Below are 19,250 nucleotides of genomic sequence, written 5' to 3'. Positions count from 1 at the left end.
AAAGACACACCATGCCTGAGATTGGGCAATTTACAAAAGATAGAGGTTTAATGGACTCAAAGTTCCATGTGGCTGGGAGGTCTCACAACTATGGCAGAAGGTGAAAGGCACATCTCACATGGTGGCAGACAAAAGAAGAGCTTGTGCAGGGAAACTTCCCTTTATAAAACCATCAGCTCTCATGAGACTTATTCACTATCACATGAGCAGGATGGGGGAAAACTATCCCCATGATTCAATTATCTCCCATTGGTTCCTTCCCACAACACATGGGAATCATGGGAGCTACAATCCAAGATGAGATATGGATGGGGACACAGCCAAACCATATCATGCATGTAAGTGGATAATTAAATAATGGGAAATTTAACCAAAACACTGACCACACATCAAGGATGAAGTAATATTAATAGGAACCTAGAATCAAATATGAAACAAACAGAAACAGGATAGTGAATTCATAGTCATTCTTGGAACCCTAGAACATTACTTTTTTAATGTATCACGTGACATCTGTGTAAGAGACACTAAAATAGAGAAGCAGCTTTTTTGGTGTATTAGTTTCCAAACTACAAAAGTATATTGTCAAGGAAAATTAAATTAGGATTAAAAAGAATTCTGTGTAAGGCAAGAGTCCGCAAACTATTTGTAAAGTATAAATATCAGTGAATATCAGTGTTTGCAGGGCCTACATTCTCTGCCACATTAAAATGAATATGATTGTTTAGAAATAATAATTTTTTGATAGGTAACTCAGATTTTAAATTCTATATAGCTTTCATGTTTCACAACACATTCTTCTTATTTTGAGTTTTTTCCAATCATTTAAAAATATAAAACCATCTTTAGCTCATTGGCTGGGCTAAAACAGGCAGGCCGTTGTTTGCCAGTCTCTGATCTAAGGAGCCAAAAATGGTAAGGCTAACATTGAAGGCCTTCCATGATCAACATCCCACATACCATCTCTCTTTTAGTATATATATATATATATATATATATGTGTGTGTGTGTGTGTGTGTGTGTGTGTGTGTGTGTGTACACATATATCACCTCCTGCTCCTTCTTAGATGATTCAAAATTTTATTTCTTACATAACTTTGTCATTCCTCTCAGTGAAATCTTTTAGAGACTATCGCCTTCTTTATAAGCATTTCCATAATCCTCTCACCTACATAATAAGAAAACTTCTTTATATTGAGAGCTAACTACAAAGAGTTTTACACATACATCTTTAACATGCATTTTAAAATATGTAAGATTAGTGTTTGTTTTGCATTTCATATTTGTGTCCGCCCCCCCGCACCCCACCACCAAAATTCTTACATTCAAATCCTGACCCCCAAGGTGATGCAATTAGGAGGTAGGACCTGTGGGATGTAATTGGATTTTGAGTGTGGATTCCTCATGAGTGGTAATTAATGCCCTTATAAATGAGACCTCAGAAACCTGCTTCACCCCTTGTGCCACATGAGGACACAGTATATGGCTGTGTGTGAACCAGGAAGAGGGCCCTTGTCAGACACCAAATCTTAATTTTGGACTTCTCAGCCTTCAGAGCTGGGAGAAATAAATGTTAGCCGTTTAAATATGCAGCATATGATATTTTTGTTATAGTAGCCCAAACAGACTGACACAATATTATTAAATCACGTGAAAACGAAATAGCAAAGAGTTCTAGTGAAAGTCAAAAAAGTCCCTGTTTAAGGGGCACAGATACTATACGAACTCATGGTTATGTATGTCCATCACACTGTATAATGTTATCTGCATAAGCCCTTGCTGACCTCATCAAGCTAAGGAAGTTTTTGTAAATTATTTAGAAATAAATAGCACCTAGAACAGTGACTGACACAAAATAATCACTGTATAAATATTTGCTGCGGTTACTATTATACTGCTATTAGAAGCACTATTTCCTGCTAGATTATAAGCAAATGGAAAGTAAAGAATATGTATTTCTCATCTCTGTTCTGCTCTGGTACCCAGGTTATTGTCTTTGGCAAATTCAGTTGATAACATTTATTGTTGGATTAAAAAATGTGACCATCACAAGTAGTAGAGTCTCAAAGTTTTCCTTGCCTTTTTTTTTTTTTTAGCTTTTTCAACATTAAAACAAGTTAATATTGAATTCATTTAATAAAACCATTGCACTGCATTTTTCTTCATTAATATAGCTTTGCTTCTGGTCTATGGCCAAATATATACTTGCTAAGCGCAATGACCTCTTTATAGATCTTATGCCTTTAGCCAATGATGTTGTTAATGTTTCAGGAATTGTTCCAAGTTAAATCCTTCTAAACTTCTCTGTTCTGTTTTCTTTAATGGTAGCATGACACTCTCAGGTCTGAACAGTGTACATGTACGTGTGTGTCTATATACCTAATATCTTATGTTTAATGTCGATTTTGTTCAAAAGTTCTATGATTGTCATCATTAAGAGTATTTCTTTCTCTGGAGATTGCAGCTATTTTTTTAGATGAAAGCATATTTTGTAGCTTTCGGTATCTGAAGCTTTTCCCCACTTCTTGAACCAACAAATACAAATCTTTTTTTTTTTCCTAAGAAATTGAGCTTAAATGAGACCATGCCTATGGAAAAACAATCCTCAGTTATAACTTTTCCCTTACAATAATTTTACTCTAGGTACTCATGCGCAGTGGCTCATATCTATAATCCCAACACTTTATGAGGCTGAGGAGAGCAGATCACAAGGTCAGGAGTTCAAGACCACACTGGCCCTCATGGTAAAACCCCCTCTGACTAAAAATACAAAAATTAGCCAGTCATGGTGGCATATGCCTGTAATCCCAGCTGTTCTGGAGGCTGAGGCAGGAAAATTGCTTGAAGCCATGAGGCGGAGGTTGCAGTGAGCCGAGATCATGCCACTGCACTCCAGCTTGGGTGACACTCCATCTCAAAAAGAAAACAAACAAACAAACAAAAACAAGAATCCATCTAAAAAAGCAAAAACAAAAAGAAAACAAACAGAAAAACCCAATTTACTCTAAATAAATATACTATCCAGAAACTTAAACCTGATCTACAACTTTGGATGAGGTACAAAAGCAGGAATAATTCTGTACATTTCATTATAATGATCTCCCAAGAACTTGTCACAGCAAAACATATCCACTTTATTATGAACAACTGCGTTCTGTGGTTTCTATTTTCTTATTTCCCTGGGTTATGACCAAGAAGGCCTTATATTTCTTCTAGCTTGAGTAAATTTAGACAGCTTTCTTCCCAATTTTAGGCCCCTGACTTCTCTTTAGAAAACTTGTCATTGTAAATATTTTCTCTGCCCTTTTAATATGTAAATCTTTTAAAAATCCTCTTGACATTTTTATTACCAAGGAAAGTCTTCCTCAAGGGCCCCAAAGCCATCTCTATACAATTTTATCATCAAAGACAGAATCAATACCTCCCAGTTTCTGCAGAAGGGTAAGAGCCTAACTAACTTCAGCAGGAGTCTTGTTCCAAATTGTAAAACTATACCCTGTCCTGATGATATGAGAACATTTACTTTCCTATTGGTTAAAGCCAATTATCAAACACAAATGGCCTACATGGTTCCCAACCTCTATCCTAGTTCATAAAAACTCTGCCGCCCTTTGTTTAGCCAAGTTGAGTTTGAAATGTCTGGTTTCTCGCTCCTGTTGCAACAGCCTTGAGTAAAGTCTTCCTTATCTGTTTAACTGTCCTGTGCAATTTTTGCTTTTTGCAGCAAGTGATTTGAGTAGGTAAATGAGGGCTCCATTTTGAAATTTTTGTGACTCTTGAAACTGCCAGATTTTAGCAAGAAATAGTATTTTATAGGAGAGAAGATGAGAGAAAGATAATATATAAGCAATAAATACTCTATTCTATCTAGGCGCACCCTGTTGATTCATTCACAGAGGTCTATGGGTTATTGGGGAGGAGAGTTCTGGGGGTCATGCCAGCCCGGTGTATTCTCTGTAGGGGGGACTGACACTTTCTTATCTTTCTAACTGTTCTAGACTTGGATCTAAACTTTGTTAATCTTACAAATCTACAATACATACTAAGTTTTTGAATAAAATACAGATTTACAAAGAAAAAATACCTAAAGACAAACAACCTGAAAACAGTAAAATAAGTGTAAGCAAATTTAGAATAAGCAAAAGAGATTGATGGATGCCTCCATGTCCATTTCATACTTTATGACAGTCACTATTATAATTTTTTTAATTATATTTGAACACAGAGATTAGGATAGTAAACAAATATCTGCAGTTTGCAAATAGATTATTACCAGTAGATAGAAAGTGCCTGTGCTCCAAAGGTAGATTGAAACAAAAATACACTGAATAATTGCAGAAATGTTTTTAGCCGAAAACCATAAATTATACAAAAATATTATCAGGAATAAAATAATAATATAAATAATGGGAGTTATTATTTTCATCATCCAGTAACAAAAGTTTCCTCTGATTTCCCTAAGTACTTAATGCTTTATGTATAATGAGCCCTGATTATTAATAACACAGTAACAAAAATGCAAGTGGCTCTCCTAACCTGCTGTCTCCATCTTGCCACAATGTTTTCTATATCTACGACCACCAACTAAAATGCATAACACGTTTCAAATTCTCAGTCGAACTTATTGCAAAGAGATAGTACCATATACTGCTAAATACAATTCTCACTAACAATACCTATTTTTATACTCCTTGCCAGGGGCAGGTTATTGTTCCAGGAGTTTTACAATATTAACTCACTAACTGCTTATTAATTCTCACAACTTATAATATAGATTTTGACAGATCTTTTAGACAGGTCTGGCAATGGCGTCAAGCATTTGAACTTCTTGCTCACAATCACACAGGTAATAACTTTGGTAGTGTGGTTGTAGCACCTGTGTTCCCACAAATTTATTTCTAAAAATCAGAATAAATTGGAAGCATGATGCAGATAATCTAAAACAAAAAAGAACAGCAGGGAATGACAGTATGATGACAAAGAAAAAAAGCCGGATAACCCTTGTAAAGCTGAGGTAGAATGCAAGCTGCCTATATTGGAGTGGTGAGACACATTTATTTGTATAAATCCAGCAGAACTGATGAACAGTTAATGGGTAAAATTAGCAAAATTGCTAAATTCAAAGAAAGAGACACACTGAGGAATATTATCATCAAAGTAACCACAGCCATCACGTATTACTTTACACTGAGCACAGAGTTTCTGGCTCTGTATCCAGATACTTATTCATACTTAGCTAATGAGTATCTTCCTTTCTCTCTTCTGTTCTCCTGTCTAGATCAGTTTTCGCCCCCACAGAAATGTTCCATTTTGACTTCTGCATTAATTAATTTCATACTGCTACAGAAACAAATTACCAAAACCTTAGTGGCTTAAACAACAAATGTATTGCTTTATAGTTTGGGAGGTGAGAGGTCTGAAATCAAGGTGTTGGCAGAGATTCATTCTTTCTGGAGGCTTCAAGGGAGAATCATTCCAGTGTCCAGAAGCTGCGTGTATTCTTGGCTCCTCCATCTTCAAAGTGCATCCCTCCAAGCTTGGGTTCCGTTACTGTATCTCTTTTTTATAACACTGACTCATCCTTCTTTCCTCTTTAAAAAGCCTTATGATTATACTGCACCCAATTATGTGATCCGGGATAATGTTCCCATTAAGCTCCTTAACTTTAATCACGTTTCCAACATTCATTTTACCACATAAGGTAAAACATTTGCATATTCTGTGGATATCTTTGTGAGGAGGAGGCACTATTGTGTCTACCACAGCCTCCTACTGTGAACTTAGGTAGTCTGTTTTGATTTTATAAGCATAACGTAGAAAACAAGCCTTGGAAATGACTGCATTTCTGCCCAACATCTAAAACCCCGTTTACCCTACAGCTCAGGCGATTATGCTGATTATGCTGAGGTCAAAATTTTCCAGCATGCACTCCAGCTCTGCCCAGCGACTTCTAGAGGGGTTCATACACTGTCTGGGAAGCAGAATCCATATTATGACCTGGAGACAACTTGGCATATGTTTCCCTGGAAACCTTCATCAAACAGTGGCAAATCTTAACTGATCTTAATCAATAAAATGACTTTGTGAGATAGGCTAGTGAAGGAGAAAGGATGATGCTAGAAGTAGGCAGGCCTGAGATTCAGGGTTGCCTTTGCCATTTCATGAAGTGCAACCTGAAGGTTAGTCTCTCTCGAGCAGAGCTGAAACTCAATGTATTTTTTCTACTTTCCCTGTGTCCACAATACTTTATTGCTTCTTTCTTCTCAGGGATGTTTTTCCCTTCACTATTTGAATCCAGGTTGTCCTGTATCTTGCTTGGGTCAATATAATGGGGCAGAAATGATGATGCATCAAGTCTGTCAAACAGCTTCAAAAGACCATACAACCTCTGTTCTTACCATTCTTGGAACAAGCACAGGTTAGCCACAGGATGATGGGAGGCACGTCCAGGGTTCTTGTTTTCCCCGCAGACAGCCAGCCACTTCTGTAGAGGTAGAGTCACCAAGCTGACCAGTAGCTAATGCATGTGAGAGCCCTCTTAAGACCAGCATAAGAATACCCTACTGAGCTCCGACAAATTATTGACCACATAACCACGAGCTAAGGAAATTAAAGCGCCAGGCTTGGGGATGATTTATTAAGCAATAAGGTAGTTGATGCAACCATGGACAGAAAGGGAATGAGAGTTGTTCACCAGGTTTTGTCAGGTGATGGCAGCATATCCAGATAAAATGAACCAAAATAAACTTGCAATGGCCAAATTTAACAGTAGGGGAGAAGTCAGATCTAGATATGTGAATTTCTTTGAACTCAGCAAGAGCTCTAGTTCCTTGATTATTCTATTTGTCTTATCTGCTATGTCCCATCGTTACTATCTAGCATAGCTGTCAGGCTCCGTCAATTCTCTCTTCTATTGATTACATATGCAATTTCTTCTATTCATCTAAATATAAAATTTTGTTTATTAGCCTTTTTGAAAAGTTATTTTTAATCCATCTTAAAATACGTTAATTCTGGGAAAATAAAAGTTTGCCTTATCTGAGTCTTTCTTTGCCATGCTAATTTTTCAGTTTCGCCAAGAAATGTGTAAAGCCTTCATCATTTCATTTATGTCCTCCATGGATATTATCAATAGTCTCTTTAATTTTGATTGCCATGTGTGTGCATATGACTTCCAAAGCTAAGATTACACTCTTAACCTTTCCTTGAACTCCAGACCTATATTCATGATGTTTTAGACATATTTACCTGGCTATTACAGTGCATCAAACATAACTTGTTCCAAGCCATCCTAAGCATCTCCACTCCATTCTCAAAGAACAACACAAGTATTCAGCTGCTTACACAAACTAGAAACACTGGCTTTGTCTTTAAGTTCTCCTTTTAACCTCCCTTATACAATCATTAAATTCTCTCCTATTTCTTAAATATCCCTTTCTTGGAATCCTACAAATTGAAATTGACCCTGGAAAAAAAAAAAGAAGAAGGAAGGACAATTTTACATGATCTGTAACTTGTGCACAGCAAAATAATTTTTGTAATGGACTCACTGGAAAACATTTTTGATATACACATAGTCTGAGAATACTGCTATAATAATGATTACAATTTTTAAAAAATGAAACAAAAGCTGAAATACTCCTAAGTGAACAAAATCAACAAAAGCTGAAATAATCCTAAGTGAACAAAGTCAGTGCCTTTTGATCAGGTCAAACATGTTGACATGTAAATTAGTATTATTTTCTTCAAAGAACGTTGATTTCTGATTTTTTTTAAATAAAACTCTATGTATATCTCGACTCTTGACTACTTAAACAAAGGTAAATTTATACCTTAATAATCAGATAATAACCTATATACACAAACACAAAATGATTCAAACAATGTCAGTATATAGTCATATACATAGTAACAATGATTAAATTAAGTGGAAAATATAATTTGACGTTTAGAAGTTCACCAAATTATCTTGGTCTTTATGACTAAAATAATCCAAGATGTATGCCTTTTCATGGTCAAATGAGAGCAATATTTTTGCTCAATTTTTAGAAATATGCGTCCTGGATAGCAGGATTAATTGAATAAAATGTTTGAAAGAAGAAAATTAATGAGAGGAAGAAAAATAAATTGGAATTATCCTTGGTTTGATTTTTCCTCACCACACACGCATATGACATTTATGAAATACAAAATGAAATACATATTTGATTGTAGTAATTAGCCTTCAATATTACAAGTAATAGGTAAAAGACACATTTCAATACAAGATAGTAAACCCCAGATAGTCCAGACCGGTGCAGCTGAGTTAGAGGCTGGAAGGACACTGTGCTATCCAACTCTATCACAGTGACTGGCACGCAGGCAGCAAGGCAGCATTATTAAAGCCTCCACAAAATGCTCTATTATTTTGACTTCATTCAGCCTTTCATAGGGTGTAGATATGAGCATATTATGAAGCTAGCACAGCAAAATCAGCCTTTAAAAGCTTGAATGTCTTAATAGTGGGACAATGCAGGCCACCTAAGAAATCATTCACATGTCAGATACTGGATACAGAGTTATTTTTCATAGGAAACTAATTTTGGAAATGCTCACTTTTTAGCTGTACGGTAACTCTACGATAATGCATTTTATAGAAGAAAAATTCCATATTTTATCCAAATTGAGAACTTATATTGAAAACTGACATGCATTAGAGGAAAGACTGCCATATATTAAAGAAAAAAATTTAAAAAACCCTAAAGTACCTAATTGTAAGTTATGATCACCAAATATAAAAAGAAAGAATTCTAGATGAAATGAAAAATATAGTTTTCACTCAAATGTGATACTACTTGTTTACACTTTGTAAATTTTGAAGTCCTATTTAACTGGTTATAAAGATTTTCACAGATACATTCACAAAGGTCAAGAAATAGCATTCACATTGCTTTAACTGTTTAATATGAACATTTCATCATCATTTTAATATTTGAACTGTATAATCATGTTTACTCTTAAAGTCTAGGAGTGATTAAATCATAAGAAAACTCTAAGTCATTATTTATAGCCATCTTTCACCTTGTGGATTCTGCACATTTGGTCATATTAATAAGCTTTTTCCGTATAAGATATTGGAACAATAATAGAATAATCAATGGCAATTTGTCACTATTCTCTATTTGTTCTTTTTCAAACACATCTTTTAAAAAGTACTGTTTCTCTGCTTTTCTCTTCTTGCTCCTAAAATTATTCTATGCCAAGTATAGCACATTCAAATGTTGCAAAATACAACGATAATTTTCACAAACTGGGATGAATCTCATTATAAATACAATAGTATAGTACAATGTTTATGAAAAGGATATAGACCAAAGTTTTATTGTAGTATAGAGTAAAGATAAAATAAATTCAGATGATTGTCAAGCCTGGTCCTCAGGTAAAAAATAATCTAATTCCAATAGAAATTACTCTATCCAGATGGACACTGAAACTTTATTGTCCAAATGTGAAGTAATATTTAGACATTCCGAACCATCAGAACAAATGCATTTATAGCTTTAACAAAAATCTTGTCAACATCCGAGCAATGTCTGGTTATAAATGTTTTCTTATGTGTAAAAGAGACTGGAAAACCAAACAAAAAACTTTGTTTCAGTGGACTGCCCATAGCAGTCTATTGTTTATCTCAGTAAAATTTAAAAAATATTCTAGGGTAATAAAAGGAGGCCAAATTTATTTAATTTTTTTCCTAATTTCTGGGTTTTAGTCTTCTGACTGAGATTCAAAAATGCGTTCTAAATTTCACAGGCAATGCCCCTACTTTCTGGTACCCAAAGAACACTGAAAGTAGGCGACCCATATATTGTTTTGCAGACTCCCCTTGCTGTGAAAGGTCCCTGGAAAAGTTTCCTCTAGGGTATATGTACTCTCCATGTTGATTGAAATCTTAGCAAGTAGAATTGAAAATCAAAATCCTGTCCTGTTAGGACCACAAACAGTAAACTGTTAGTTCAGCCTGAGAAAATCTTAAGAACAAGACTTCCTTGATTCTGGGAAAACAAATCCAAATAAACTAGTTACAAAATGATAAGCAAAGATTCTCTTCCAAAATTGAGTATAGATACCGTTGGCCTCATGACTGAAAGACACTTTGATTTGGGGGTAAAGGCTGCCTTTGTTAGGCCAGCAGATCAAGTTCTTTTAAGATGGAAGATTTAGGGATGTGGATGAGAGTGATGGATATTCCTTACACAGATCCTCATAGGATGCTCTTCCATGGTTAGACGAAGCCCAGAAACTCATACCAATGTTCTCATGAAGTACATATAGTGAAACTATTAATTTTTAACTTGTTTTGTGGCTCTCATTCATTAAAGTTCTCATTAATTTGATAATATTTAATAAATTATTTTAGAATTTTTAAGTATATAATATCATTCTATAATAATTATTTCACTGTTTCCTTTCAATTGTTGGTATTATTCTCTCTCATTCTCTTAGTGTAAGGTAGATTCTTTTAAGACTAGTTGGAATAATAAAAATACATAGTTTTGAGTTTTAAACAGCGATTGTTTAAAATGATATATTTAAAAATGGAGAAGCTAGAAGCAGGCTGGGAGCTGGGGACAGTGGACAATCAAATAACTTAGGAGTGAAGCAATGATCACTAAGCTTAGGATAATATCAAAGTTGGGGGGAGCCAGCCAAGAGTTATCATGACAGGAAGAGGCAAAAAAAAAAAAAAAAAGAGAAAGAAACTTAAAATGACTTCAAGGCTAAGAAAGAAAAAGAAAAACAGAAAGACAGAGAGAAAGGGAGAAAGAAAATAAAGTAAAAAAGAGAAAGAGAAAAAGAAAAAAGAAAGAAAGAGAAAGAAAAAGAAATAGGGAGAAGGAGGAGAGGGAGGGAGGAAGCGAGGGAGAAAAGGAGGGAGGAAGGGAGGGAGGGAGGAAAGAAGTGAGGGAGGGAGAAAGGGAGGAAATGTATTTGTAATCAGGAAAGTAATAACATTTTAAATAAATATTGATATTTATTATAATACAGTCCTTTGAAAAGAAATGAAAGGCTTGAAATGAAATAAAGTTATCACAGACACTTTCACAAATAAGTGTTCAAGAGAAATAAGCAAATATTTTAATTTTCTACTCATTTTTTTGAGCTGCAACTAAAATGCCTTATAATATGTATTACTTGTAATCCAATCTACTTGCAAAGGACTGTACACATATGTTCTTATTTACCAATAGCAGTTTTGTGAAGGAGCCTTAAGAGCCCTCCCATTTACATTTCCTCATCTGGTACCCACATTCCCTTCCTCATTATTCTCCATTGAAATTGCCTCAGTTCTTTCTGTATTTAACAGGTTATCTCATAAGTGAGATAAACTGTTTTTCTCGGGTAGACAAGGAAAAGCGGCACAGGTGGTAACCTCTGTGCCACTTTCCCTTGTCTACCCGAGAAAAACAGTTTTATGCATCCAGTATTCAATTTCTTCCCCAGGGTATGTTCAAATCCCTGAAAGCCCTGGTTGGACTGACCAGTTGGCTGACAGATGGGGTCTGAGTTCTCTTGCACTCTTCTACAAAGCCTTGGATATTTATTCAATCCTTGTGGCCACAGCTAAGTCTATGAAAAAAAATCACAATATTTTTGAAACTGGGACATCTACATTTCATGATTAGACTAGTTCCCATGATTGAAGGGACACACCCCCACACACGCACACACACACACCCTTCCTTGAAAAAAAAATACTATACACACACACACACACACACACACAAACACCTTGCTGGTCCAGGCCCTGTGCTTCTTCTGTTTACTATTTAGTTTGAAGACAAAATAGGAGGGATTTTTTAGACTCAAAAGATGAGTACGGTACGGGGGACAAGAAAGCAAAGCACAGGGGAGTCAGCAGGCAGGTTTGAAGAACTGGAAAAACTACATTGCTTTTCAGGAATTACAAGTAGTTTAGTGACTATTCTAGATTGTTGAGCGGAACTGAGGAATAGTGAAATATGTATGTGCAAATGTGAGTCTGAAGCACCATAGTTTTTTTTTTAAATTTTATCCATTTCAAACAGCCAAGTTTCAGATATCTTGTCTTAATATACCTGTATCCCATCATGATGAGTTAATGATCATAACAATTTTACAGATCATACTGCTTAGGTTCATGCCTTCTGTTGCTATGCGTTATTATTTTCTAATGGTTCTATCTCAGAATGGAATTCTCCACATTAAGATAAAACTTAAAAATCAGATCTATTTTGCACATTAGAAAACTGAAAGCAAGTTTAAGGGATCTCAATTCTTGGCATCCAATAGTTCTTTGTGGTTCATAGAAAGAGTGAGGATATGAGCAATGTTTGAGGATAACAAGACAAACCCTGGATTATTCTGGAACCAAGTACAGGGTGAGAAGCACAGAAGCTGCACATAAACTGTGAATTATATATTTCAATAAATTAATGAAATAATTGCTGAGAATGAGAAAGTTATGAATTAATGAAAATTTTTTCATCTAAAAACTAGATGAATATACAATTGACCCCTGAAAAATACAGGGGTTAGGAGAACCAGCCCCAACACAGCCAGAAATGTTTGTATAAATATGGATGGCTCAAAACTTTATTAATATCCTAATGTTGACTAGGATAACTGATACTACAATTAGTCTTACTGATAACACAATTAGTCTACTAACACATAAATAGACTAGTATGTTCATATATTTTAGGGACTCATTACATAACTACTTTTTTGTTAAATTTTTCAAGATCTCTAGGCTACATAAGTCATTGGCCAATATTCTCAAATTGTCACAAATTTCAAAGAAAGTAACATATTTATTGAAAAATTCCATATATAAGTGGACTCACTCAGTTAATACCTATGTTGTTTAAGAATCAACTGTATAACGCTATAACAATTTTTGCAAGTAAAAAGAAAACCTTTGTAATTAGTAAGCTTAAACTGCCGTAAAACGCAAATATATCATTTCCACTATTTTTAGTCAACTCTTACAGGAATTATTTATTTACATTTGTTTATTCCAATACTAATGAGGAAGTAGCATTCTTTGGACACTGGAACATATTAACAGATAATGAAAAACTGCACTATTTTTAAAAATTAGTTTAGAGATGGAAGGAGCTTTGCAAATAAAAATTAAGCTCACGTACATGAGGTAATTTTCCACTATCTATTATCTACTCTGAACCACATGGAGAAGAAAAAGAGTAGAAAGAAAGTAAGAAGTAACATTTGCTAGCCTAAAGATTTTTAGCATGGAGAAAACTGAGATTTTGTTTTCATTTATTTCCATGTTGATATTATCTGTAGTGCATAAAAGCACCAGAGTTATTTTTTATACAAATTTTATCTATTTCAGACAGCAAAGTTTCAGATATCCTGTCTCAACACACGTGCATTCTATCATGATGAATTAATAAACATAAAAATTGTAGACCATATTGCTTAGGTTCACGGCATTTGTTGCTATACATTATTTTACTTTTAGAATTGAATGGTTCTGCCTCAATATGGTATATATATTCTCCACATTAAGAAAAAACTTAAAAATCAGATCTCTTTTCCAAGTTAGAAAACTGAAAGCAAGTTTGTGGAACTCTCTTTAAAATAATAAACCATGACTAACTTCTTAGTCTAAATTATTGTTCTTACAAATAGTGTGTTTTGGCTCAAAATGATATAGACAATCATGTTGCCATTCAACATCTGAACTGTCTACTGATGTATTTAAAATCTCTGGATTTAAACTAAATGTGATTTTTTTGACCTCTGATAGCTAATCATTTTGGTTCTCCACTTCATAGTAATACAGGATGAACAAGAACTGTTTTATTACATATTAAAATTTATATTGGCTATTTGTGGCACAGAAGTAATCTTATTAAATTTTTCAACACTGTTGTATCTTAAGGTTCTCCTGCACATGTGTGTGTGTGTGTAGTTATTCCTAAATAAGCTTTGATGTTATCAAAGAAAACAGATAATTAGATAAGAATTTATGTATTAGAAGCCATTTTAGAAAATAAAATTTATTTTTAGTTGCCAACAATCTCAACTAAAAATAATGAAGTTTTGATCTCATATCAAGTGAAAGAAATTGTTAAAATATTTAGCTCATTTCATATAGTGGCTGATGAATAAATATTTAATAATAACCAATTATTGACTTTCATTAGATGCAAAGCATCATTCAGATTGCTGGGCAGAAGTAAGGAATCTCTAGTATCAAAACCAAAAGTTCTGTTAATCTGAATGCTTAAAACTTTGGAATGGTTTCAATCTTAATTTATTAAATAGAGGATTTTTTAAAATACATAAAAGAACTTCAGCAATACACAAAATTTGGGCCCGCTATAACATCTTCTGTGACTTATTTCTGCATTTGTAAAAGAACGTTCATCTCTGATAATAGTCAAAGTAGGTTATAAAGTGATTGTAATGAGATTTATCAATTTGGCCTTTGAGTAACTCTTTTACATGTTCAACAACATTTCAATTATAACAATAATTAGGAATATTATTGAAAAATCAATAAAGGTAAGATGTAGAAATGATACTGTCAACGTTTTAACGTTTTTCTTGTAATCTTTTATTCTGTATAAACACAATTTTCATAAAACGTGAAAGACTGTAAAAGTTTGGATATTACCTTTTAGTAATTTTTAAATAAAAATTTTCCACATTCATTTGCAAAAACAACATCACCACATTACTTCAATGATGGACAAAATTTACATCATTGATATGATAATATCACAAATTATTTACCATCTCTTCCATTGTTCAATATTTTATTCTTCTATATTTTCAGTGTCCTAATAGTCATTTCATGAGATTGTTGAGAAAGTAAAATAAAGCCTTTAAATTGCTCAAAAAAAATCCTGACAGATATTAATTGTTACCTATAAGAATAATAACAATCATTTGTGTTGTTTTTATATTACTGTAAGTTAGAATCAAATTTCAACTTACAATTTTTTCATGGGTTTTATGCTTTTAGGTGACATATTATTTAATCTAGGTTTATTATGTTTTCTTTTCTAACAATTTTCCAAAATTTCTAGAAATGATATTATAAAATTAGGGACTAAGAGTTTTATTTTTCCCTCAGTAAATTAAATATGTTGTATAAAATTTAGAATTTTTGAAAATTCATGCTATCTTCATTATAACATAAAATACAGATATTTGTTGAATAAACATAATTTCAATTTGCCTTAACATTTTTGAATGTGAACAGATTGATTTCAGATGACTTTTTAAAATCTTTGAGCATCAGTGTACCTTACTAAATTCTTTCTATTTTAGACAACAAAATATTTTACCAACAGTTGGCCTATCCTAGTTATTAAAACTTCTGTACACAGACTGTCATGAGCTGAGCTAAAACAGCAGCTTTCTAATGGAAATAACTGCAGAAATGTTTTTTCTCATTGGCCTAACATCAAACACATGTTTCCCTAAACAACTAAAATATAATGTTTTTACTGATATATGCTAATTACTGAAAAGCATTAATTACAAATTATACATTGGATTTTCATACTGACAAAAAAATTCATATCTTAGGGGTCAAGATATTAATATATTTTGAATGTTTCAAATAGTTGATAAGACTACATTCTGAAACAATAGCTTTTGAGTCATTATTTTTGATTAAATATTTGTCAAAATCATATCTCTATATTGAAAAATGAGTAGAGTTTATTTTCACCCATAACAGTGTTGAGAGCTAATTTAAATATATTATGAACAATAATCTTTAGTTTCAGCTATACTGACTTTTTTCAAGCTCTTTTCAACTGTCTCCATAGAAATTATGATAGGTTTTTACAACTTTTCATGTTCTTCTTGTATGAAATATCCAAGTCTTCCAATTAGTTTCTTAAAAGGCAATAATTGGTAATATAGCGAGTCTTCAATATTTTGGATTCTACTTCAAATTATATTCTTTTCATTTATGGAGAAAATAATAGTATCCATTGTTTGCATACACAGGCTTTTGGTTGATTTTAGGATTTCATTAGCGGAATAGTCAAGGCAGAAACATATTCATCTCTCCAAATAGGCCTTTAAAACAGCACATTTGCCAGTGTACTTTATTTTTATAGTGCCATAGATAATGGTTGTGAGTTTCTTAAAGGATAGAATTTATGGGTGTTATTACAAATGTAACTCAGGGTTCCCTAAGATTCTGAAACCTAAAAATAAATGCATAGCTTATCTTACTAAAATTAAAATAGTAATGGTCCCATATGGCCATTCAGTTTGTCTAGTATATTCTCCCATAAAACAGACAGGACTTCTCGGTAATCTGTGATAAAGGATAAAGAAAGAAAACATTACCTTCTGTATAGTAATGATTCCTTCCTGTGTTTCTTTGTCAACAGAAATCTTAAAAATGCCCAGTCCATCACCATCCACAATTTTGTACTCCATTTCAGCATTAGCTCCAATATCTGCATCGGCAGCTTTAATCCTGGCAACAACCGAGGCTACAGGCAATGATTCTGGGACATTATATTGGTAAGACCCTGTGAAATTCAAAACAAGAAATGAACACATTATACCAAGCTAACCAATAAAATGTTAAACTACTGGGTTATTTTGGCATCATCTTAGCTTAACTTCATTTTATTTTTTAATAAAAACTATTCTATGGTAATAGGAAACAAAAGACAAATTTCATATAGCCTTAAGAAATTTGATGGGAATGATTAGCTAATAATCACTGTGATAGCAGAAATAGATGGTCTGAGGAAAGGCAAGAGCAGAATCTCTAATTCCTATATTTCTAGTGGTGAGAAACATCCTACATTAAAAAATAAAAATAAATTTAAGTTAATTATAATCGATATATAATTTAAATGTAATCCAAGATATTATAAGAATTACATTTAAAATTATATCTGTAACATACTAAGAAATAAATAGTAATATAAAATAAATAATTCATAGTAAATAGAAATAATTATATAAAATACTAAGAAATAAAAATAGAATAGATTGTGCTTCAAATGAACAATAAAAAAAGCCTAAATCATTTTCATAACTTAATATTGGAATCCACTTAGCATCTTTTCCCAAGAGAGTTTTAGAAAAGTGGGTTAAAAAAAAGGAGAAGAATGATGTGTGTGGGTTGTACTTAGAACTCATTTGGGGTACAATGGTCCAGAATCCTAGGCAATATTATTTGAACAACAACAACAAAAAAGTAAAATAGAAAAAAATAACTTTTTAAAACTTTTGTTTAACCTTTGTAATAACTCCTCTTCATCATCCCTCAAACTAAAGAAAATGTTTGGGGGCAGATGAAGAAACACATGAACCATCACTCAGAAATGAGGAAACACTTCAGCACACTATATTCCCTCACTACTGTTTCTCTAATCATTAACATTTTCCTGCCTCCTGCATCTTCTTGTTTCCTTTGGTTGTTAAATTGTGGTGCATTTGTCCTGTCTTGTGAAGGGAGAAGAAAGGATTCTCTCTAAATAGAATATAGAAAGGAAAGTGTACCTTATGATGGAAATAGGTGTTAGACTTGGAATTGTTTACAATTTTCTAGAATTTGTGAATAGTGTTTTTTTTAAATGATTATAACATATGTTATCACTTTTGAGTGACCCCTTTCACACATCTCAAAGTGTCCTTTGTAAAATTAAAAAATGTCAATGTTAAGCTAGTAATTCACTGGTAGAGAAAAATCCCAGCACAAATGAATAACAATGATATAATCTTCACTTTATACACTTCAATAAATAAATCTATAATTATATAGGGGATCTATAATGGCCTAGAAAACCTGTATCTTACTAAAATTCTACATTTTTAAAAATCATTCTAGGCTTAAACAAAAGAGAAGCCATTTGTTTCATTATGAGCCCAAGATAATTGGATCATTATATTATTTTAATTCCAAAAGTTCTTCCTTCTTCTTTATGATAAGCCATCAAGAACACAATTAAGAATAGGCTTAGTTAAAAAAAATAATGCTAAACTTGGGGTCATTGTTTTATATTACCAGGAGATACCATTTCTGGTATAATAATATGAATATTAAAAATATGTAAAATAAAGGTGAAACTTTTTTAAAAAGCAGTCGTTGAAGGAAAAAAGAGTGGCACTCATTTGCTCAGAAAGTTTCCTTTTTCGATATAATTCACTTCAAAATTCTGTTGGTAGGGAGTTTAGTTTTCCATTTCAACTGGAAAAGCATTTGAGACATTGTACAGGCATTGTAGTCTGTACAATCTCTTTATTTTCTTGAACGTTCTAAAGAAATAGCACATACACTTGGGGGACAAAAGGGAACTGAAAAGAGAATGATGTGAAACGTTTTTTACAAATAGCACACCTCTACCTAGATTTTTTTTTCTTTTTTCTTGGTTAAATTAAAAGCCACTTTGGTCAAAGAAGTAGAATTGAGGGCATTTGGTTTTCGAGTTCTTTAGATTGATTTTTAAAACATTGAATGTTTACACAAGAAAGATATGGGGAACTGCTAAAGGAATGCTCAGTGTGAATGAACTGGCTTAAAAAAGTGTGAAGTGAAAAAATGAAAATGTTTATTACTCTTTTCTGATTTTCAAAAATAAAGCAGTATTTTAGTGCATAGGATAAATAAAATGTATTTGAATATTATTAATTAGCGACAACTTATAACTTACAAAATGTAAAAAGGATAAGTCTTAGAAAAAATATTAATACATAAACACAATTAATAATTGGTATTCACAATGTGGATGAAGGAAAAATCTTACTACATTTGAGATAGAAGTAATGCTCATATATGATGGCTTCCACTTCTGCTCAATACTATTACAATCCATATTGTTGAATCAAAATCATGTCTCTAATAAAATGCAAATTTGGGAGAATGGAGTAAGATAATGATTTGCTTTAGAAGTATTTGAAAAAAAACTTACAGAAGTATTTTATGAGTTTCAGGGAACGTTATTGCACTTGCATCCCTTAAGAAAACAACTTACTTCGAGGAAAGCGAGGTGGGTTATCATTGACATCAGTTAGGGTCACAGTGACTGATGTAGTTCCTGACAGTCCTCCATTTTGACCAACCATATCCTTTGCCTGAATAACAAGCAAATACTGGTCTTTAGCCTCTCTATCCATGTTTGGAAGGGCAGTCTTGATGACTCCTGTAAAATTTCAAATCCCAGTAAAACGCATCATGAATCACTGCATTTACACTAACAAAGAATACTGATACAAGT

At 33.1% G+C, this 19,250-nt stretch overlaps 1 protein-coding gene across 5 annotated transcripts in view; it reads right to left on the bottom strand.

Annotated features, from left to right (window-relative positions):
• The window catches only part of CDH7 (cadherin 7), a 134,436-nt gene that overhangs the window by 42,538 nt on the left and 72,648 nt on the right, over positions 1-19,250 (bottom strand). For all 5 annotated transcript variants that reach the window (XM_054244290.2, XM_078346976.1, XM_078346974.1 and 2 more), the window contains exons 5-6: positions 19,008-19,175; positions 16,363-16,550 (exon numbers count right to left, since the gene is read on the bottom strand). In XM_054244290.2, coding sequence (XP_054100265.1) covers positions 16,363-16,550; positions 19,008-19,175 — 356 coding nt within the window. The remainder of the gene's footprint in view (positions 1-16,362; positions 16,551-19,007; positions 19,176-19,250) is intronic.

The sequence above is a fragment of the Callithrix jacchus genome, chromosome 13, assembly GCF_049354715.1.
Source record: "Callithrix jacchus isolate 240 chromosome 13, calJac240_pri, whole genome shotgun sequence".
In the NCBI taxonomy this organism is placed as follows: Eukaryota; Metazoa; Chordata; class Mammalia; order Primates; family Cebidae; genus Callithrix; species Callithrix jacchus.
This window is presented reverse-complemented; position numbering and strand designations above follow the sequence as displayed.